The 16,705-nt window shown below is 47.5% G+C and overlaps 2 protein-coding genes across 2 annotated transcripts in view; both read right to left on the bottom strand.

Annotated features, from left to right (window-relative positions):
* The window catches only part of LOC144172297 (uncharacterized), a 175,785-nt gene that overhangs the window by 24,830 nt on the left and 134,250 nt on the right, over positions 1-16,705 (bottom strand). The window lies entirely within an intron of this gene.
* LOC144172340 (beta-1,3-galactosyltransferase brn-like) lies at positions 12,272-13,670 on the bottom strand. Its single transcript, XM_077701099.1, has one exon. The coding sequence runs from the start codon at positions 13,668-13,670 to the stop codon at positions 12,420-12,422; it is 1,251 nt and encodes a 416-aa protein (XP_077557225.1). The 3' UTR covers positions 12,272-12,419.

Here is a 16,705-nt window from a genome sequence, read left to right as displayed (position 1 = left end):
GCATTGTCGCTGGATTCCGCTCTGCCCCGGGCTATATGGTGAATATAAAATACGAAGATTTCTTAAACAGAAAAACTAACACGAGTTTTTTTTAATCCCCCTTCTCTTTTGGGAACTCGAGGACCGGCCTAACGCGCACACTTCGCTCCGGCTTCAGAAACCCGCAACTCAGCGTTTCTTGCCCACCTCTTGCGAGCTGCATCCACACCCGTACCAATGGTGCTTTGCGTTCCTCCGGTCTCAATGGCCACTTTTGCTTGCTTAGCGAAGGCCTAAGCTGCATGTTGCTCTTTTCGCTGTTCAGCACTCTCCGCATTACGTCGCAATAGTTTCCATTTCATCCTCTGTTGCCACCTACGTGGTCCTGCACTCTTTTCACACTCCATTTTACTAAGTATCACCGAGTACAAGTGGCGACGCGATGCGGCCAAACAAGTTCCAGCAACATGTCCGTGGCTTAGCGTGCCCTTAGTGTTGCTAAACTACACCACCTGCCTCTTCATCAATCCTACTCTGATTATTTCCTCCTCTACCCGCACTCTTTCTGCTCCCAGAACTACACCGGTCAATTTTATTGCGCAAGCAAAATATGGGGCACTCCGGCACAATTTTCCCGTCTATCCCAACTTTACCAGGGAAATGTCATGTTGTGCTTGTTCCCACACGGGCTGCATATATTAGGCATGTTCGCGATTTGCTAAATTTAGCGCCGCGGACTCACCAGTGCCGCAACGTGTCGTAAGAGTTGACGTCAGCAAATTGGTGGGGAAGATAGACTGAGGGAACTGGACCTTTAGAACACGCTTTTCTAGTTAGAGATGCGGTAAACCCCCCCACCCCCTCCCACCTCCTAAAAAAAAAGGAACACTGGAGGCAAGGCCCTCGTATGAGTGCTGCGGAAAGGGCACTCCTATTCCGTCCCAACTACGCTGCGGTAAGTTGAAGTTTTAGATGCGAAGCATCTCATGCTCGGGGCTGTGCCCCTCCCTCCCTCGTTGTTGTTGTCCGCCGTCCGCACTCTACTGCGCATGCGCGTCTCTTCAGCCCCGTCAGCGTTTGGGCTGACGTAAGCGTAGTCCACTATTAAAAGAAACAGTTAGGCGGCACCCGGTTTCGATCCCTTGACTCTCTGGCCGCAAGGGAGCTACGTGGCGCTCTTCCCACTGCGCTACAAACCGAGACGGGAGCATGTGCTACGAACGCGTCTTATGTCCTTCACTCATTCAAACTACGTCAACAAGCTACTGATACAACGAAGGCACGCGAAGCTGAACGTCAACAGAAACGACGAATTGAAAACTAATGGGAACTTCAGTCGCCCTCATGGCTGCTTCGCATACTACTCAGGATTCCCCTACGGGAAGACGGTGTGATTTTATTGTTGTATGCCGAAAAATGCGTATTCTCAGTCCTGAAATGGCTGAGAAACTCCATTCTGCTGTAATTCTTCACCGTAACAAACTGGCCCTTGACCGCTCTGTTAAATCACTAATAAACGCAACGTAAAGGTGACGTTGCAAGACGCGCTGGCAACTGCAGAAACATACAGAGGGCGTCATCAAACACGGGGGACGCGTGACATATCTGGTGCGGAACTACCTCAAGCAATCAAACTTAATAGGTTCGCCACAGACAGCAAATATGCAGCCGTACCTTTTATTCACGAATGGGCCGTATTTCCTCAAAGTATACCAATCATGAGCGCGCTATTTCGATTATACTTGTTCTTTCGCGGCGACATGTCGCTGCCCGCACGTCGCACTTCGTTGCACAGCGTGCGTGCTATCTTAACTTCGCATACCTCCGCCACGCCAACGGCGTTGCAGCCGCTGACTCAGCGTCATGCCGCGCGTATTTTCCTCCTATCTCTACACAGTGCAGCAAGAATACGAAGCCGTTAACACTTGGTCCAAATGCTACCGCACTAACGCGATGAACTGCAGCAGGGCAGTTCATCGCGTTAGCGTCACGACCATGTTAAAACGTACTTTTGCATTCACGACAGTTGTGATCTCGTTCATATTGGGCTAATTTCATGTATCCGTCGTGGCGTTAGCTTAACATTAACAGTTCAATACACGGACGTTCTTCATCATCCCGCTCATTATCAGGAAAGAAAGCTAGCACTTCTTGCTGCGCACGTATCCCAGGTATGCGTGCAATGCCATCCAAACTGCATGCGGCGAACCCTTAGTGGACGTTTTCCGCGCCCACTTCAGCGTCTGGCTGTTTTTCCAGCGAAAACGAAAAGGAATTGTGAAACGCGGGGCTACCGGGATTAGCGGATGAGTAGTGCGGAGCTACTGTTCCTCTCCCAAGCAAGGGAGTGAAGCAGTAGTACTGTTGGGAGTAGTATTGTTGGGAGTGAAACAGTACTGTTTCACTCCCAAGAACGGGAGTGTTCCACTCCCAAGGAGGGTGTGAAACACTCCCCTTGTGGAGCAAGCGCAGTGGTTGGATTAATCCGAAGTCGCCAGGTCGGTAGCGACACTGCTTTTGTGAAAGCCTTTTCTGTGCACGCCTTTACTAACACTCCCTCAGCGCCAGTGCAAGGGTGTGGTTACCGGCTTGTGAAGTGTACCCCGAGAAACCAGCTACACACAGGCAGGACTCAGAAATGCTAGCAGCTGAAAGCGAACAGCTTTCGCTGTCTTGCACGGTTTGAAGTTATCATGATCGATTATCGAAAGGAGAAGCCCATTCTCACAAACGATAAGAACAGGGATGTAAGCCAAGTTGATCTAATCTACTTATCTAATCATCTTGAGGATCTCTAACTAGAACTGATATCTTTTAGCGGATAGACCGTTCTATCGGGCGAGGGGGAAACGTACTCTCGGACTCAGCGGCCGCGGCGCGCGGACCGCCTTTCCCCCTCTCTGGAATGTGCGCGCCGATCACGGCGGGCCTTGCGCGGCTGCTCCTTTGCCTTGACTACGCTTTGTAGGCATCGCGCGTGCGGGTTTACCACTAATTTACGCATTATTTTAATGAAATGTTACTAATAAATGAGCCAGACTAGCAGCTTGTGAGTTGCGCACTTAATAGCACACAAGATTTTTGGCAATTTTGTTCTTCTGAGCTCTTTCTGTACACTCGATCCTACCTTGGAGTAGGGGCAGAAAATTCTTCTACCTTCTTTCCAAATAAAAATTGGTAACTGAAACTTTCCTGTGCCGCAGATGGTATTACTTCCATCTCCACTGCTGCTGCGGTCACATTGCGGCATACCCGGCTCCAAGTATTACGTGGGCTGGCGTTGGCGATTTTCACAGTGACACCTCCCTAGGTTGTCACTTTCCCCAGCCAATCTGAGCAAAAGGGGGGAGGGGGCTACTGAAGGGGATTCCACCTCCCTTTTTTTCCCATCCCCGACTCGGGCAAAATAAAGTTGTTCACTCGCTCACTTCAGCCAAGAGTTCAGTCTATTACCCAAATATGATGTCTCTTTGTCGGCAACATCAAACCTAGATAAAAGTAACGCAAAAGCGAAATCTTGCCCAACAGCGGACGCTTAATAAGATGCTTCATAATAAGTTGTCCAACGGCGGACTCTCTCCAGGAGCTGTGTTGTTCACTTCATTTATGTTGTACTTTAGTACTGCAGAGCAGCTTGAAATTCGAGAGAGAGGAAGATTTGGCGACAGTGATGGCTGAGGGTGAGGTGTTGATATATCGATAATATTTAATACAAACTATGTAATATGCCAAATACTTACTAAGTCCACCCGAAACAACCTGTATTAAACCCTGCAGGGATATGAAGCCAGAAGTATATTACACTGACGTCGACACGGGGTTCTGCTTGTTGCCCATGGGCGCCGGGCGTGTCACGGTTAGATCATTTTAATAAACACCAGGTTTTGCAGTAAAGTGATAAAAATACCCGCTTTACGCGATTGCGGGCACAGACACGCTAACAAAAAAATTGTGACGAAGTATTGCAAACATATGTTCGACACGGCATCGTTTACCCACCGCGACCACGCTACCTCGAGGCGAATGTCAGCTTCACCGCGGCCTGAAAAGCTGCCAATTTAAGCCAGATCGTTTAAACTGGTCCTATGCAACAACTTTCCAATTTAAAGTCCCCAATTACATCATGAGAATAAAATCTAACGTGCGGAGGCCATCTTGCTATTTTTTGAGGCGCTCATTTACACGCATTTTTTTCGAGCAAAGCGTCTTCGAAAGCGCCGTTTCCATGGTAGCCTCGGATCGGCAGTTTAACGGATCGCTAGCATGTTCATCGCGTATACGGTGTACGTGAACGACCAAAACGTGGCTAACTGCTTTTTGTTGCTTTTTTAAAATTCATTCATGATTAATGTTTTACCGCAATTGCATTTTTTTACGAAAAAGCGGATTGCAGCTGTTGACATAGTCTTCGTCTGCGACGATGGCAGCTGCAGGCCGCTCCTATTGTCGTTGCTTTGACGCCTACCTAGACGTCTAATTAAAATGCTTTCTATACTGCCTACGAATCTCTCCGCGAATTGGTACGCACGTTATAAGATCAAGATTTCGGCGAAATGAGTAAGCAGCGGATCACACGAGCCAAACATGCGCAATGCTGCCTTGAAAAAAATTGGCTCCAATCCACGCTGTGAAGGTGGTTGGAAAAGAAAGCTTTAAACGACGCCCACAACAATTGTCCATGCGACGTCACTTGAATTCACACACGTGGCTCTACAAAAAGTGAAACCAGACATTCTGTCAGCTGTTACGTGGAATTCGCGGGGGCGGAGTCCGGAACGCAGAAGCAGCGTCGGCCGTGGCCGACGCTGAAGGAGAAAGAAAACGGAAAGGACGTCTTTCGAAGGGTGATGATGATGAATAAATCTTTATTTGTCAAGCTGGTGCAGATGTTAGGGCACCCGTGTGAGACAGCGGAACCTAGCCATCCTGATGTGCTAGCTCGGTGCTACACCACCGCACGACACAAGCGCAGACACCGAAACAATTTTGCATGTGAGCTTAGTGATTCCAATTTATACCTATTTAACCTAGGTATTTTAGTAAGTTTGAGAATTGGCAGAAAGCTCAGGGAACTTTTATAATAGCTTTTAATCAGGACCAGTTGCTCCTTTCGCCTTTTGTAATACCTGTTAAAACACAACCGAATGGGTATTCACCAAATTAGAAAACGGAGCCCCATTCATGGCAAGCGGTGCGTTTCTTTAGTGTTTCTCCAGCGGCGAGATGTCTGTATGTGTTCTCTATATTTTGTTTTCTTACCCTGGAAACCAACCTTAACGTATCTTTGCGGTACAACCGTATAATTCCGTCGGGTCCGGGTTGCCCAGGAGGTAGTGAGGAACAAGTTAATCAAACCGTGCGAAGGAAGTACGCAATGAACGCAAAGCTGCCTCAAAACAGGCCCAAAAGAACCGTCGCTAAAGCAGACGACAAAGCCGACGAAATGGTCCCGCCGACGCGACCGTCGAGGTGAGCACCTCTGGGACGCGGGGAACGCTTGGTATATTCGCCACGTCATCTACAGTGTGCGCCGTGACTGAACCCCCCCCCCCCTCCGCCCCCTTACGGCCTCCGCCGCTTTGGGAGTTTATTCTCCCGTACGCCACGAAAGGACCGCTGGCTGGTAGAGATAGAAAGCTTCGCTTTAAAATTCAATTAGTGTCCCTCTAAGGTTAGCAGGGTAGCGCAAGGTGTCAAGTACTAGCCTAGCTGCTTAGATACCGTGGACAACTCCTGAGCACGCACCCTTCATGTAGGACGAGATTGTAATGAGCTAGAATAGGGATCTATCCTACTTCACTGTAGACGAGATTGTTTGTCATTTGCCGCAGGAAAATTTTTTCCCGTGGTGCGCATTGTGCATGCGCTTACATTGCCCAGGACGTAGCTACGCTGCTGTGATAGCACCCGATGTAAATAACTTGCGTGGTCACTTTATTTAAAATAAAGGAGCATTGAAACCTTATAGTACAAGCTTTGTTCATTGAAAAAAACTGCTTTGCCCCGACAACGATGGTGCCAGTTTTATGACAAACTTAAAACAAATGACTAAAATGATTCAAATGAATTAAAACAAATGATTCAAAGAACAGAGTTTATTGGAGCGAACTAGGGTTCCGCTAACGACTCAAGGAATACACAAGGGGCTAAGGAGCAGTCAACAAAATGGCGTGCGCAGGCAAGTGTCGGCGAATCGAATGACGCGGTATTTTCCGTGGGAAGCGTTTATCGTTTGCGTTTATCCTTCGAGAACCATCGAATTAGATTTAGAACATTGGCGATCAAAGACAAACATTCTAGTCTAGTGAGGACAGGCGATTAGTCTTCGTACCAATTAGATAGCCAGCGCGGCATACAAAATAGACTGAAACGCGCGCTTCACTTCTAACTTCGATAAGACAGCTGGGCCCGGCCAGACGCTGGCAACAAAATACAGAAGTAAACAAAGCAGAATGTATAGTTCGCGGCAATATATGTAGTTTATTTACATGATATTTGCCCATCTTAATTCATTGCTGACACTTGGACACACACACACAGGCACCGCACAACATCACTTCCCTTTCACATTTCTTGTTAGAGTTCGGATCAGGTTTCGTTTCATTTGGATCAAGTTTGGATCAAGTTCGGATCAAGTTCGGATCATTTGAATCAAGTTCGGATCAAGTTTCGTTTTGCTTCATTTCGCTTCAAGTTCGCTCTTTGACAGTGCTAGCGTTCACAGGTGAGAGCGCGCTGACGTTCTAGCCGCTCTGCGTCCGCTGTTTCCGTAGCGGGTAGGGGCTGGCGTTCACCTACGAGCGCACTGGGACCTTCCCTACCGTTCGGCGACCATGGTGGGAAATGCCGTCTGATGTAGAGTGCAGAATTGGGCGAGTTGGTAACCCATCTCACTCCAACTGCAACTGTGACCACTGCTCAATACCACAGCGCAACAAAAGATGGACAAAAGGTGAGGCACACAGGGCGAACAGCGCTCATCTTGTGTGCCTCACCTTTCGTCCATGTTTGCGATGGCCGTCAGGACGCAGCGGGTCGCGCTTGCGGTGCGCCACAAGTCTGTACTCCGCGAGAAGTTCGTGCAACCGTTCCAGCGTCACTCGCATTACTTTCCCGCTATAGAACAGTACAACCGCGAACCGCTGACCGGGTTTCCGAAGTACTCTCCGGATGTCGACGTCCATATCTTCATCTTCCTCGTCCGGCTAGGGGCGAGAACGTGTCGGGCGGAAGAGCCCGTCCCAGAGCTTGTCGGCGTTACCCATAGTCGTGGGGGAATCACCCATGTGCACGAAGAGTGCCTTTCTTGGGACGTACCTAAGCGTGTCTTTGAGGAATAATTTGACGCGCTTCTGTATAAGGCACACAAGGCTCACGTTAGCCTTGCGTTCGGCCTTTCGCTAACGACTGTATCATTTACCGTATCTACATTGTCGAAGATCACGTTACCACGCAAAAAGACTTCGACCAAATTAATTACTGGTGCACGACTTGGCAAATGATCTTAAACACAACGGAGCGAAAAACTATCTTTTTTTTTCTCGTAAGCATGCTAATTATCATTTGTCTTAGTGCGTAAATAACACAAGAATATCACGAGCCACCACCTACAAATATTTAGGTATCAATTTCGCCCCTACATCTTCCTGGTCAACTCACATTAATCTACCCAAAAGCATCTAAAACATTGGGATACATGCGCCGTAACTTGCGAAACGCGCCAATATCCATGCGCAAATCGTTTAACTTCACATTCGTCCACCCGCCGCTGGAATTCGCCTCATCACCTAATCACCTCATCAAAGTTGCTGAGTAATTTTGTTACTAAGTAGTAGGTTAATAAGTGACTGAGTAAAGCTACTTAGTCACCTCTGCTCGAGTTCATCCAAAACAGAGCCGGCCATTTTAATTCTCGCAACTATGATCACAAGTCAAGTATAACACCGATAAAACTTTACATTCCATTACAACCATTAAAAATTCGTCGCGCGATCGCACTTCTGTGCCGGTTCCACAAATACGTCAATAGCGATTACCCATCACCACTCCCCGTCGAAGCCCCTTCACGCATGTCGTCACGTTTCCACAAATAGTTTAGCTTCAAGTGTATCCATGGAAAAAGCCCTTGAATTCAAATAATCTTCTTTACCTTGTGCCATATGACATTGGAATGACTTTCCTGACGCCATCGCTTTTATGCCAAACCGTGACAGATTCCGTGAACAACAAAATCCGCATTTTTCGCAATATTTTTGTTGCACATTTGTGCCTCCCACATAGTTGATAACTATGCATTTGTACCCCTGTTTATTCCTTCCTTGAATTTTGCTCTTGGTTTGATTGTTCATAAATTTTCAGGGTAATTTTCATTAAAAATGTTTTATGATGTTCTCGTAATATTCTTTATATTTCCCTTCCCCGCGTGCTGGCTATAAGCCCCCAAGTTCCTCTTCTTTGTATAGTTTCCGTTTTCTCCATGCTCCACCTCAGCCTGTAAGGCTGTCTCTAAATAAATAAATAAATAAATAAATAAATGAATAAATAAATAAATAAATATTTAACATTGCTTTCGCAGTATAGATGGGTCGTCGTGTCGGGAGATAGCATGAAAACAGGGTGGAAATTTAGCGATTTTGTTTAAGGGGCGATGAAGACAAAGTGGTACTTTTGTTGAATTTAAAATAAAGTGGCCTTTGGTAATTGACTCAGCTCCACTGCAGCCACGAACGGCGTATTTAATCAAAAAATAAGAAATATTGACAAACTTTCAAATTTCGCTCCATGGTTACGTAACCTGGGCAGGAATGGCGTCTATGGGTCAGCACTGAACACACAGTAATCTGCGGATTAACTGCACGCTGGCATTCAAGTGATACCGTCAAACGGAACTAGAGGCAACGCTACAATCGCCATTTTTTGGTAGTGCCTTTGGCCACGAATCGCACAAATAAGATTCTGTGATGTCATGGAGAAATGGCCGAAAAGTGGCCGGGCAGTCACCTCTGCCCCATATCTGTCGTTCAATACCTCAATTAGATGCTTGAAGTTGTTATCGGTACAAAACAGTCCTTTTTTAATGAATCAACCTTGTGTTTTGTTTTCATGGCTCCTTAATCTATGCAACTTTAAATGTATCATTAATTGGGGCGGCGGCCGGCAAAGGCACTTGGTGTTTTCTCTTATGCCACCCATTACGGGTGAACTGAAGGTTTATACTTTCATTAAATAGTACAAAACTTATGTGGGTTACACTGCACAATGCGGCCACAAATGGGAGATATGTCCCTTCAGAGAGGTTTAGGAATATATAAACTAGTACAGTACGCGGATGATACCGACGTGTTCTTCATGTCTGAACTTCACACCATTCAATTTTTTCTTAGAAAATTTAGCGAAATAGTTAAATAATGACAAGTTTAACCAGTGACAACAAGTGATAACAAGTGGAACCCAATGAAACCGAGTAAACGGCGTTTTTACGGATTTGGCTTCATGAAGTTGGTTTCAGGTCGCGCCGAGAGGTAAACATGTAATTTACAAAAAACGTGCTAGCTTCATCCACACGATTGCTCATTCGGTTTCACTTCGGTTAGAATGACATTTGTGCGCTGCGTCCTTCCACTGAAACCTTTACTAAAAGATTCTGGTATGGGGTGCTGTAACTAAAACAATAATAGCACTCTGTCTTACAAAAAGATATGTCGGGCGCTGAAATTTGAGCCGTGCTATGAAATTATGAGGAGTCCGTTATTGCACAAGTCATTGTTTGAACGAAGGCTCTCCGTTCCTCTTATGTACATATATACGTGCACGTATATCTAAATGTGGTGGCGTCCATGTAACCTCAAAGAAATCAGGAATGACATTTTCGTGAAGCCTACATGCTGTGCGTACTTTAGCGAACTTAAACACTGCAATGTAACCTCTATGAGACCAGACGCCCAGTCAAGGTCTGCTACGCGCTCGGAAGAACTATCGCGATGGAACCAAATTAGGAATTTGTATACACGTACAGTCTCTGTCAAAATTTTCTAGGCCAAGCTTAAAGGGACCCTGCAACACTCTTTGAGCAGTGCAAGTAAACCTGCGGGGCGTTTAGATTACATTGCCAGGAATACCTTAGCCAAATATTACACGTGCACGTGAAGCGGTGAGCGCGCAAATCGATGTGAAAGACGCGGAAAAACCAACCGCTCTCTCTTCAGTTGTCCTCATTATGCAACACCTGGCATGGCCTAAGGGACGTAACATAGGCCATGGCTGCCCGATCGGCTGTCACTGGTGCTCTTCGCGGCTAGATGCTCCCATTTCCGTCGTCGTCATCGCTGTGTACGAACCTCTTCTATGCATGAACCTGTAGGCACAGTTTGGCCGTTTCTTTTGTGTTTTGAGTGCGCGCGGAGCTTGAGTGATGAGCTCAATACTTCCCTTTCAACGGGACCACTCGACTACAAACGTTTATTGCTTCAACAACGCCATACCAGCCCCAGCGTGCACTTGCGAGCATAGAGTTTCATACAAATAACTAGAGGGAAAACTGGCGCTAGTGTCAACGTGAACATGGCAGCGGCGCTTACGCTTCAATGGGAATGATGGGTAGTTTTGGAACCGGATTGCGTAGGATAGAAACGGGCTTGTGGCTGCGCAAAATGTGTTTTTTTACAAAAAAGCTCTTATTGCCCCGTTCTCCGTTTGCAAATTACATGGCAAACAAGAAAGTTAGAGACGAAAAACCGGTTTTGTACGAAAAAAACGGCGCGTTTAAATAAAAAGCAAACGCGGAGTCAAGGAGGTTTGTGGAGCAGGTTTGCCATTTTCCGCCAACTACAGCAGGACGCGGACTTCTTTAATAACCACTTGTAAAAGTTTCGGCGCTGGTGGTTGTAATAGTAAGAGAAGCTTTGTGCTCATAAAAAAAAAAGAAACCGATTACCTTTGGAGAAGTTATTCTTGCCTGAATTAGTGACATCCATCAAGCTGCGTTCCTATCAGCCGCCGGTGGTGCTGTTCTACCATGTTCTACGCCGTAGGAGCCGGCGTTCGCACGAAAGGTGTGGCTGTTCCAAGCGATTCGCAACCGTCGTCAGCTTTGACAATACATTGCTCTGCCGAATGAGCAGCGCTGCAACTCCTAATTAGCAGACAACTTCGCCGCACAGAGCGCCGTCATTTGTGTTTTCGTGCTCGCTGTGCGGCAGTGAATTGATAACCCACCCAATTCGAAACTCTGGTTACAAAACATTCAACTCAGGGCGGCGTCAGTGCACGCGAGGCATGCAGTTCAAGGAGAAACGTATTTTTGATCGCTTATTCCAACACCCCAACGTTACTAGAATAAAGTAACGTTGCCAACACCCCGCATAGGCAAATGCATTCATGTAAATCCAAAACGAAAACGAAACTGCCTGCAATCCATAGCAAGTTCCACGAGCCATCGAGCGCCAATCCGAATCCACAACTACCCATCACGCCCATTGAGGCGTACGATTGCAGCGCCAGTCTCCCCTCTAGTTGTATTGTAAGAAACTCTATGCTTGCGAGCAGGCACCCATGCCTGCTTTTTTTTTGGCACCAGACCGGAAATAGGCCCCTCCGTGTTGCGGAGAAAAGGAGAAAACTACCCGGCATGTTTTATATCGAAGGCCGCCGAAGAGAACGCCGCAAGCCGCCCCCTCTCCGGGAGAGAGCGCGCAGCTTTCGTCGCGTTGTCCGCGGTCGAGTTGTGAGGGCACGATTATGCGCGATTTCTCATCGCGCGTAGTTTCGTTAATTGGGAACGGATTTTCAGAATTCTTGCGGGAGGAGATTTCTGGGACAATAGACTTTATCCCAAAATACATTACTAGTAGTCGATGGCAAGTGTTGCAGGGTCCCTTTAAAGTGCGCAGGCCGCAAAAAGTGCAATGTACAGGCTTAGGTACCAAGCGATGCTGACGCGTTTTATGCCGGTAAGCTAGAGAAAACACCTTTTTATCTTACTTTCATTATATAATTTTGTCACATTTAAGGGTAAATATAATTATCTGAATTCTTTATGGTCCAGTAGGCTTAGGTTTGGCGTAGAAAATTTTGACAAAGGGTGTACGTGTCGGGAATACACAAGATGATGTTTCGCGACAGATAAAAATAAAATAACAGGAGCAACGTGTCTCATGCGCCAGTTCGGGGCTTCGAAACACCACAAATAAATATCAGTGATCGCAAGCTGCGGTCAAATACTCGGAACAAAAACAAACAAACGGAAAATTATGTATTCCAAAGGGCATGAAACGTACCAAGAAACAGTGCGGTTCTTGCTTCAGCGTGCTAGCGCCGCAAGACGTACTCCGATGAAAAACGATAGCCGTGGAGCATGAGCTCAGATCAAGTAATAGGCCTAAACTGCAGTGAAGGAATTCTACTATTAGAGAAATAGAAGAAATCAACGCGAGTCGCGGATCTCAGCGGTGCGTCCGCATGCTCCTCATAACTGGCACAAAGGTATCGGGAAACGAGTCATGAGGCAGCGGGTCGCGCCCACGGTGCGCCACAAGTCTGTACTCCGCGAGAAGTTCGTGCAACCGTTTCAGCGTCACTCGCATTACTTTCCCGCTATAGAACAGTACAACCGCGAACCGCTGACCGGGTATTCGAAGTACTCTCCGGATGTCGACGTCCATCTCTTCATCTTCCTCATCCGGCCAGGGGCGCGACCGTTCCGTACGGAAGAACCCTTCCCAGAGCTTGTCGGCGTTACCCATAGTCTTGGGGGAATTACCCATGTGCACAAAGAGTGCCTTCCTTGGGACGTGCCTCAGCGCACCTTTCAGGCGGCCCATAACGCGCCGTTTTCTAAGGTCCACAAGGCTCACGTTAGCCGCAGCAGCGAGCATGCCCGTGGCGTAGACGTCGTCCACCCAGAAGAAAGGCACGCGGACACTGGCGTTGTACAGCATCGGGAGGACGTCGGCCGTCATGATGTAGCCCAGTCCGGCGCAGTACGGCGGGTAGGCCTTGTTGGGGTACTCCTCTTCAGTGACGTACCACTTGCTCGACCGGTTTCGCAGAGCGGACACGTTGTTGTACAGCAGGCAGTGGATCTGCGGCGGACGTTCGGGCATCCTATTCACGTGGTTCACCAGCGCCTCGACGTTGACGAGGGTGTCGTCGTCGAGCTTGACGATGGCCCGATTGGCGTCCAGCAGGCAGTTGTCGATGACCCAGCGGGATCCGTGCAGGAACTTGTGGGTGAGGTTTCGGTACGCATCCACGATGTCCAGCAGCACGACGTCGCCGTGTCTGTGGGCCTCCGCTTCGACGGCCGCCTGCAGCGCCGGATCGCGCACTCTCCCGACGAAGAAGACGAGGGTGGTGTTGGCGGACGCCTCCATGTGAGGGTCGCCGATGGTGCGCCGCAGGAAGTCGCGCCTCTCGGTGTGGTTGGGGGCAGTATGCACGAAGTAGAGAATGCGGAAGCCAGAGCGACACGCGGCAGCCGCTTTCCACCCCGGCTGCCTTCGAGGGACCTCGGAGATGGCGGGAACGGCGCCGCCAATCCGTAACCGCGAGTCCAAGTAGTTCCTGTAGGCGATGACGCAAGCGACGCAGAAGCAGCACAGAAGCGAAAACGCGGGTAGAATTTCTCTTATTCGAGCTCTGGACACGCGCTTCTCGCGGAATATGCGCACATCGACTGCGTACCTCTCGTCCATATCAGGGCGCTGAGAAGGCTTCCGTTCCTGTTATTTCGCTTTGATTTGTGGACCTACTGACGCATGGGTCTCTATCTTTTTTCCTTAAATAGCCTCATCACATGGACGGCCTTCTTGTAGCTTCAAAAATAGCGCAGCGCCAATTTACTGTCAGCTGTCACAAGAAACAGATAACGAGATGAAGAATGATACATGAGTGCATTGGTTTCTTTATTCTGTGTTTGCGGGCATATGTTCGCGCCTTAGGAGTTAAATTACACCAAGAAAGCTGCAAAGAGGGTGAACTGGACTACCATCTGTGCGCCACTGAGGCACGTGTAGCTTCCGCTGAGCTTCGTTAGTTCTAACTGCCATGAATAATGTATGTTTAAACGACAACTCTGGAAACCACAAACGCAATTATGGCTCTATTTGGTGAAAATACCTAAGAATATTGACATTTCTGTGAACCATAGTTGTTGAACTGGGTTGAAAAAAAGAACTGAACAACGTTTTGAGTTTCATGACAAGTGAACAGCCACCGTGAACAAAAATTAGCAACGCAAATGGCTAAGACATTCCGAGAGAGACGTGAAACATTCTTAGGCTGTGACTCAGCTGCGAGTTGCAGATAGTCGTTTCTCAATTCGCCTCGCATGGCGTGTTGTGCAGCAGCGCACACTAGAAGGAACTTTCGCGTCCAATTTACGATTTCTTAGAGATTTGTGTTAACTAGTTTTAGAGGCGTAGTACCTTCGGGGCTGGGGCTGTTGACGTCTCTTGTCGTCGTCATCGCAGTCAACGTCTCATGTAGTCAAAGTACTAAAACGCGGGACACTCGTTTACGCCTCACGCTAGAACGCTTCGTGCTTGAAAGACAAGAGACTTTTACAGCAAAGCTGTATATCTCTACCCCTCAACAGTTTCATAAGAATACGCTTATACCCTGCATGTTTCGCCCCTCCCCAGGTTTCACGTTAGTGGAGATGGCCCGGGATTTTTTTTTACATCTCATACTTACCCAGTTCCTCAAACTACCACCTAATTGGGCTTGGCCTTCTGTCGATGGAGGAGGAGGGCTAGCGATTGGTTTTTAAAGGACGGGGGAAATGAAACGGACTGGGGATATTTTGAACTCGGCCGGGAGTTCACCAACATACAACCCTGTCCCGGGGTGGGGAGCCTCTACAGGAACGGTAAAGCGCAGATGCGAGCTTGTTGTGACGAGGAGAGAATACTGCGGCGGTTACGGCCATTTCGGAGTTCGCTGTACTGGGCTGTGGCCGACACACGGTTACTGAGGAGTGGGAGCATGCCCTCAACGGCCCACACCAGCAGAGCAAAAGCCGGGGCATATCCAAATCCAGGGCGACGGACCGCGTGGACAACGGGTGGATGGCGACTAGGGCTTGTGGACACCCGCTGAGTTCTAGCTCCGCCTTAGGGGTATACAAGACTCTCTACCACCCTTGTGTCACAAGTACCCTGCGCCGTATCATCTGCCGCCATGGATGTATTCCCCCTGGCGAATAGTAACCACAATACCGGACATCAGCAGTAAATCCAGGTTGCCGATTCCAGCCATAAAGTACTTTACTCTAGAGGGCATTTGGAATTGCTAACCTAACCACAAGCATGTTTACGCCGAAGCATCGGTGACGGCCACCTCATCTATGGTCGGAATCTGGGTTCCATCGGCGCGGACCACAATTGCGGCCGGGTTAACCCGCAAAGCAAGAAGTTTTCTTGCCGTAATTAGTCCGCACAGTAGGTAATAAAAAGTTGTTATTAGCTGCAAACCTGGTGAACTTTTCTGTCCTTAAGCGAACAAGATCGATGGCGCCGTATGAAATGTAGCAGCGAAGTAACTTGCAAACATATGCCTAAGTTATAGTTAAACAATTGATTTACTGGTAATATCTTGTTCTTACGCAACAGAGGTGGAGCTGAAGAGCGATATGAATTACGTCTGATAATGCGAATGGATTGATTCTGGATGTGTCGGACTGATGAGATATGGGAAGAATATGCGTTACCCCAGGAGGCAACGCCATAATTGATATGACTATGAATGAAAGCGAAATACAACGATAGCAGTGCATGATGAGAAAAAAAACCGCCGTGCCTTCAATAATGCGCCGATGCCAAATGCGGTGTTCAGCTTAAGTTGTAAGAAATGAAAGAAAACGTAAGGTTAGGGTCGAGTTATATGCCAAGAAATTATGAATGTTCGGACGGAGAAATGGTGTGAGATCCGAGCATTATGGCACGGAAGATACTGGTCTGCCTATTGGAAGTCCTGAAAATCATGAATTTAGTTTTCTGTGGGTTAATAACTAAGTAATTGTCGCTACACCAGTTAACGACGTTATTGAGCACAGCATTCAGTTTGGAGGTGAGGGAAGTAATCGATTTATCGCACAAAGATATTGTGGTATATCGGCTTATAGGACGTGATGAAAGGAAGGAAGTAAATTTGAAAGGTCATTAATATATAAAATAAAGAGCAGCGGACCCGAAATGGAACCCTGGGGTACACCTTGGTTGAATGTTATGGTTTCAGAGAAGGTATCAGCCACATTTACTGTGTACTGCCTGTTCAGCAAATACTTTTTAATAATGTTAGAGGGGGCCCTGTTACCCCATATGCTTCTAATTTCTGGAACAAAACATCGATTTAATCGTGATTAATTGTATCAAGTGCTTCACTGAAACCTAAAAAAACTGAACCCACAAAATTTCCGGTGTCGATTGATTTTTTTAAATAGTCTCTTAAGTTAAGCAAGGATATGTTTGTAGACGGCCCCGATCGGAAACCACACTGGCAATCACTCAGAAGATTGAATTTACATAAATGGCTATTCACGTTTTTAGCAAATAAATGCTCACTTAATTCACTAATAGTGGTAAGAACGAAGATGGGGCGATACTTGGAAATTAACAGCCGGTCCCATTTTTTATAGATGGGTATGACTTTTGCTTATTTAGGGACAATTAAAGAGCTTGTATGTGGGCGATTTTTGCTGGTTCCCTGGTGGCGCTTCAACAACTAGCAC

Source organism: Haemaphysalis longicornis, unplaced genomic scaffold (assembly GCF_048455015.1).
Source record: "Haemaphysalis longicornis isolate Haplotype H1 unplaced genomic scaffold, Haemaphysalis longicornis Haplotype H1 scaffold_20, whole genome shotgun sequence".
Classification (NCBI taxonomy): Eukaryota; Metazoa; Arthropoda; class Arachnida; order Ixodida; family Ixodidae; genus Haemaphysalis; species Haemaphysalis longicornis.
Note: the sequence above shows the minus strand (reverse complement) of the source record. Positions and strands in the feature narration are given on the sequence as shown.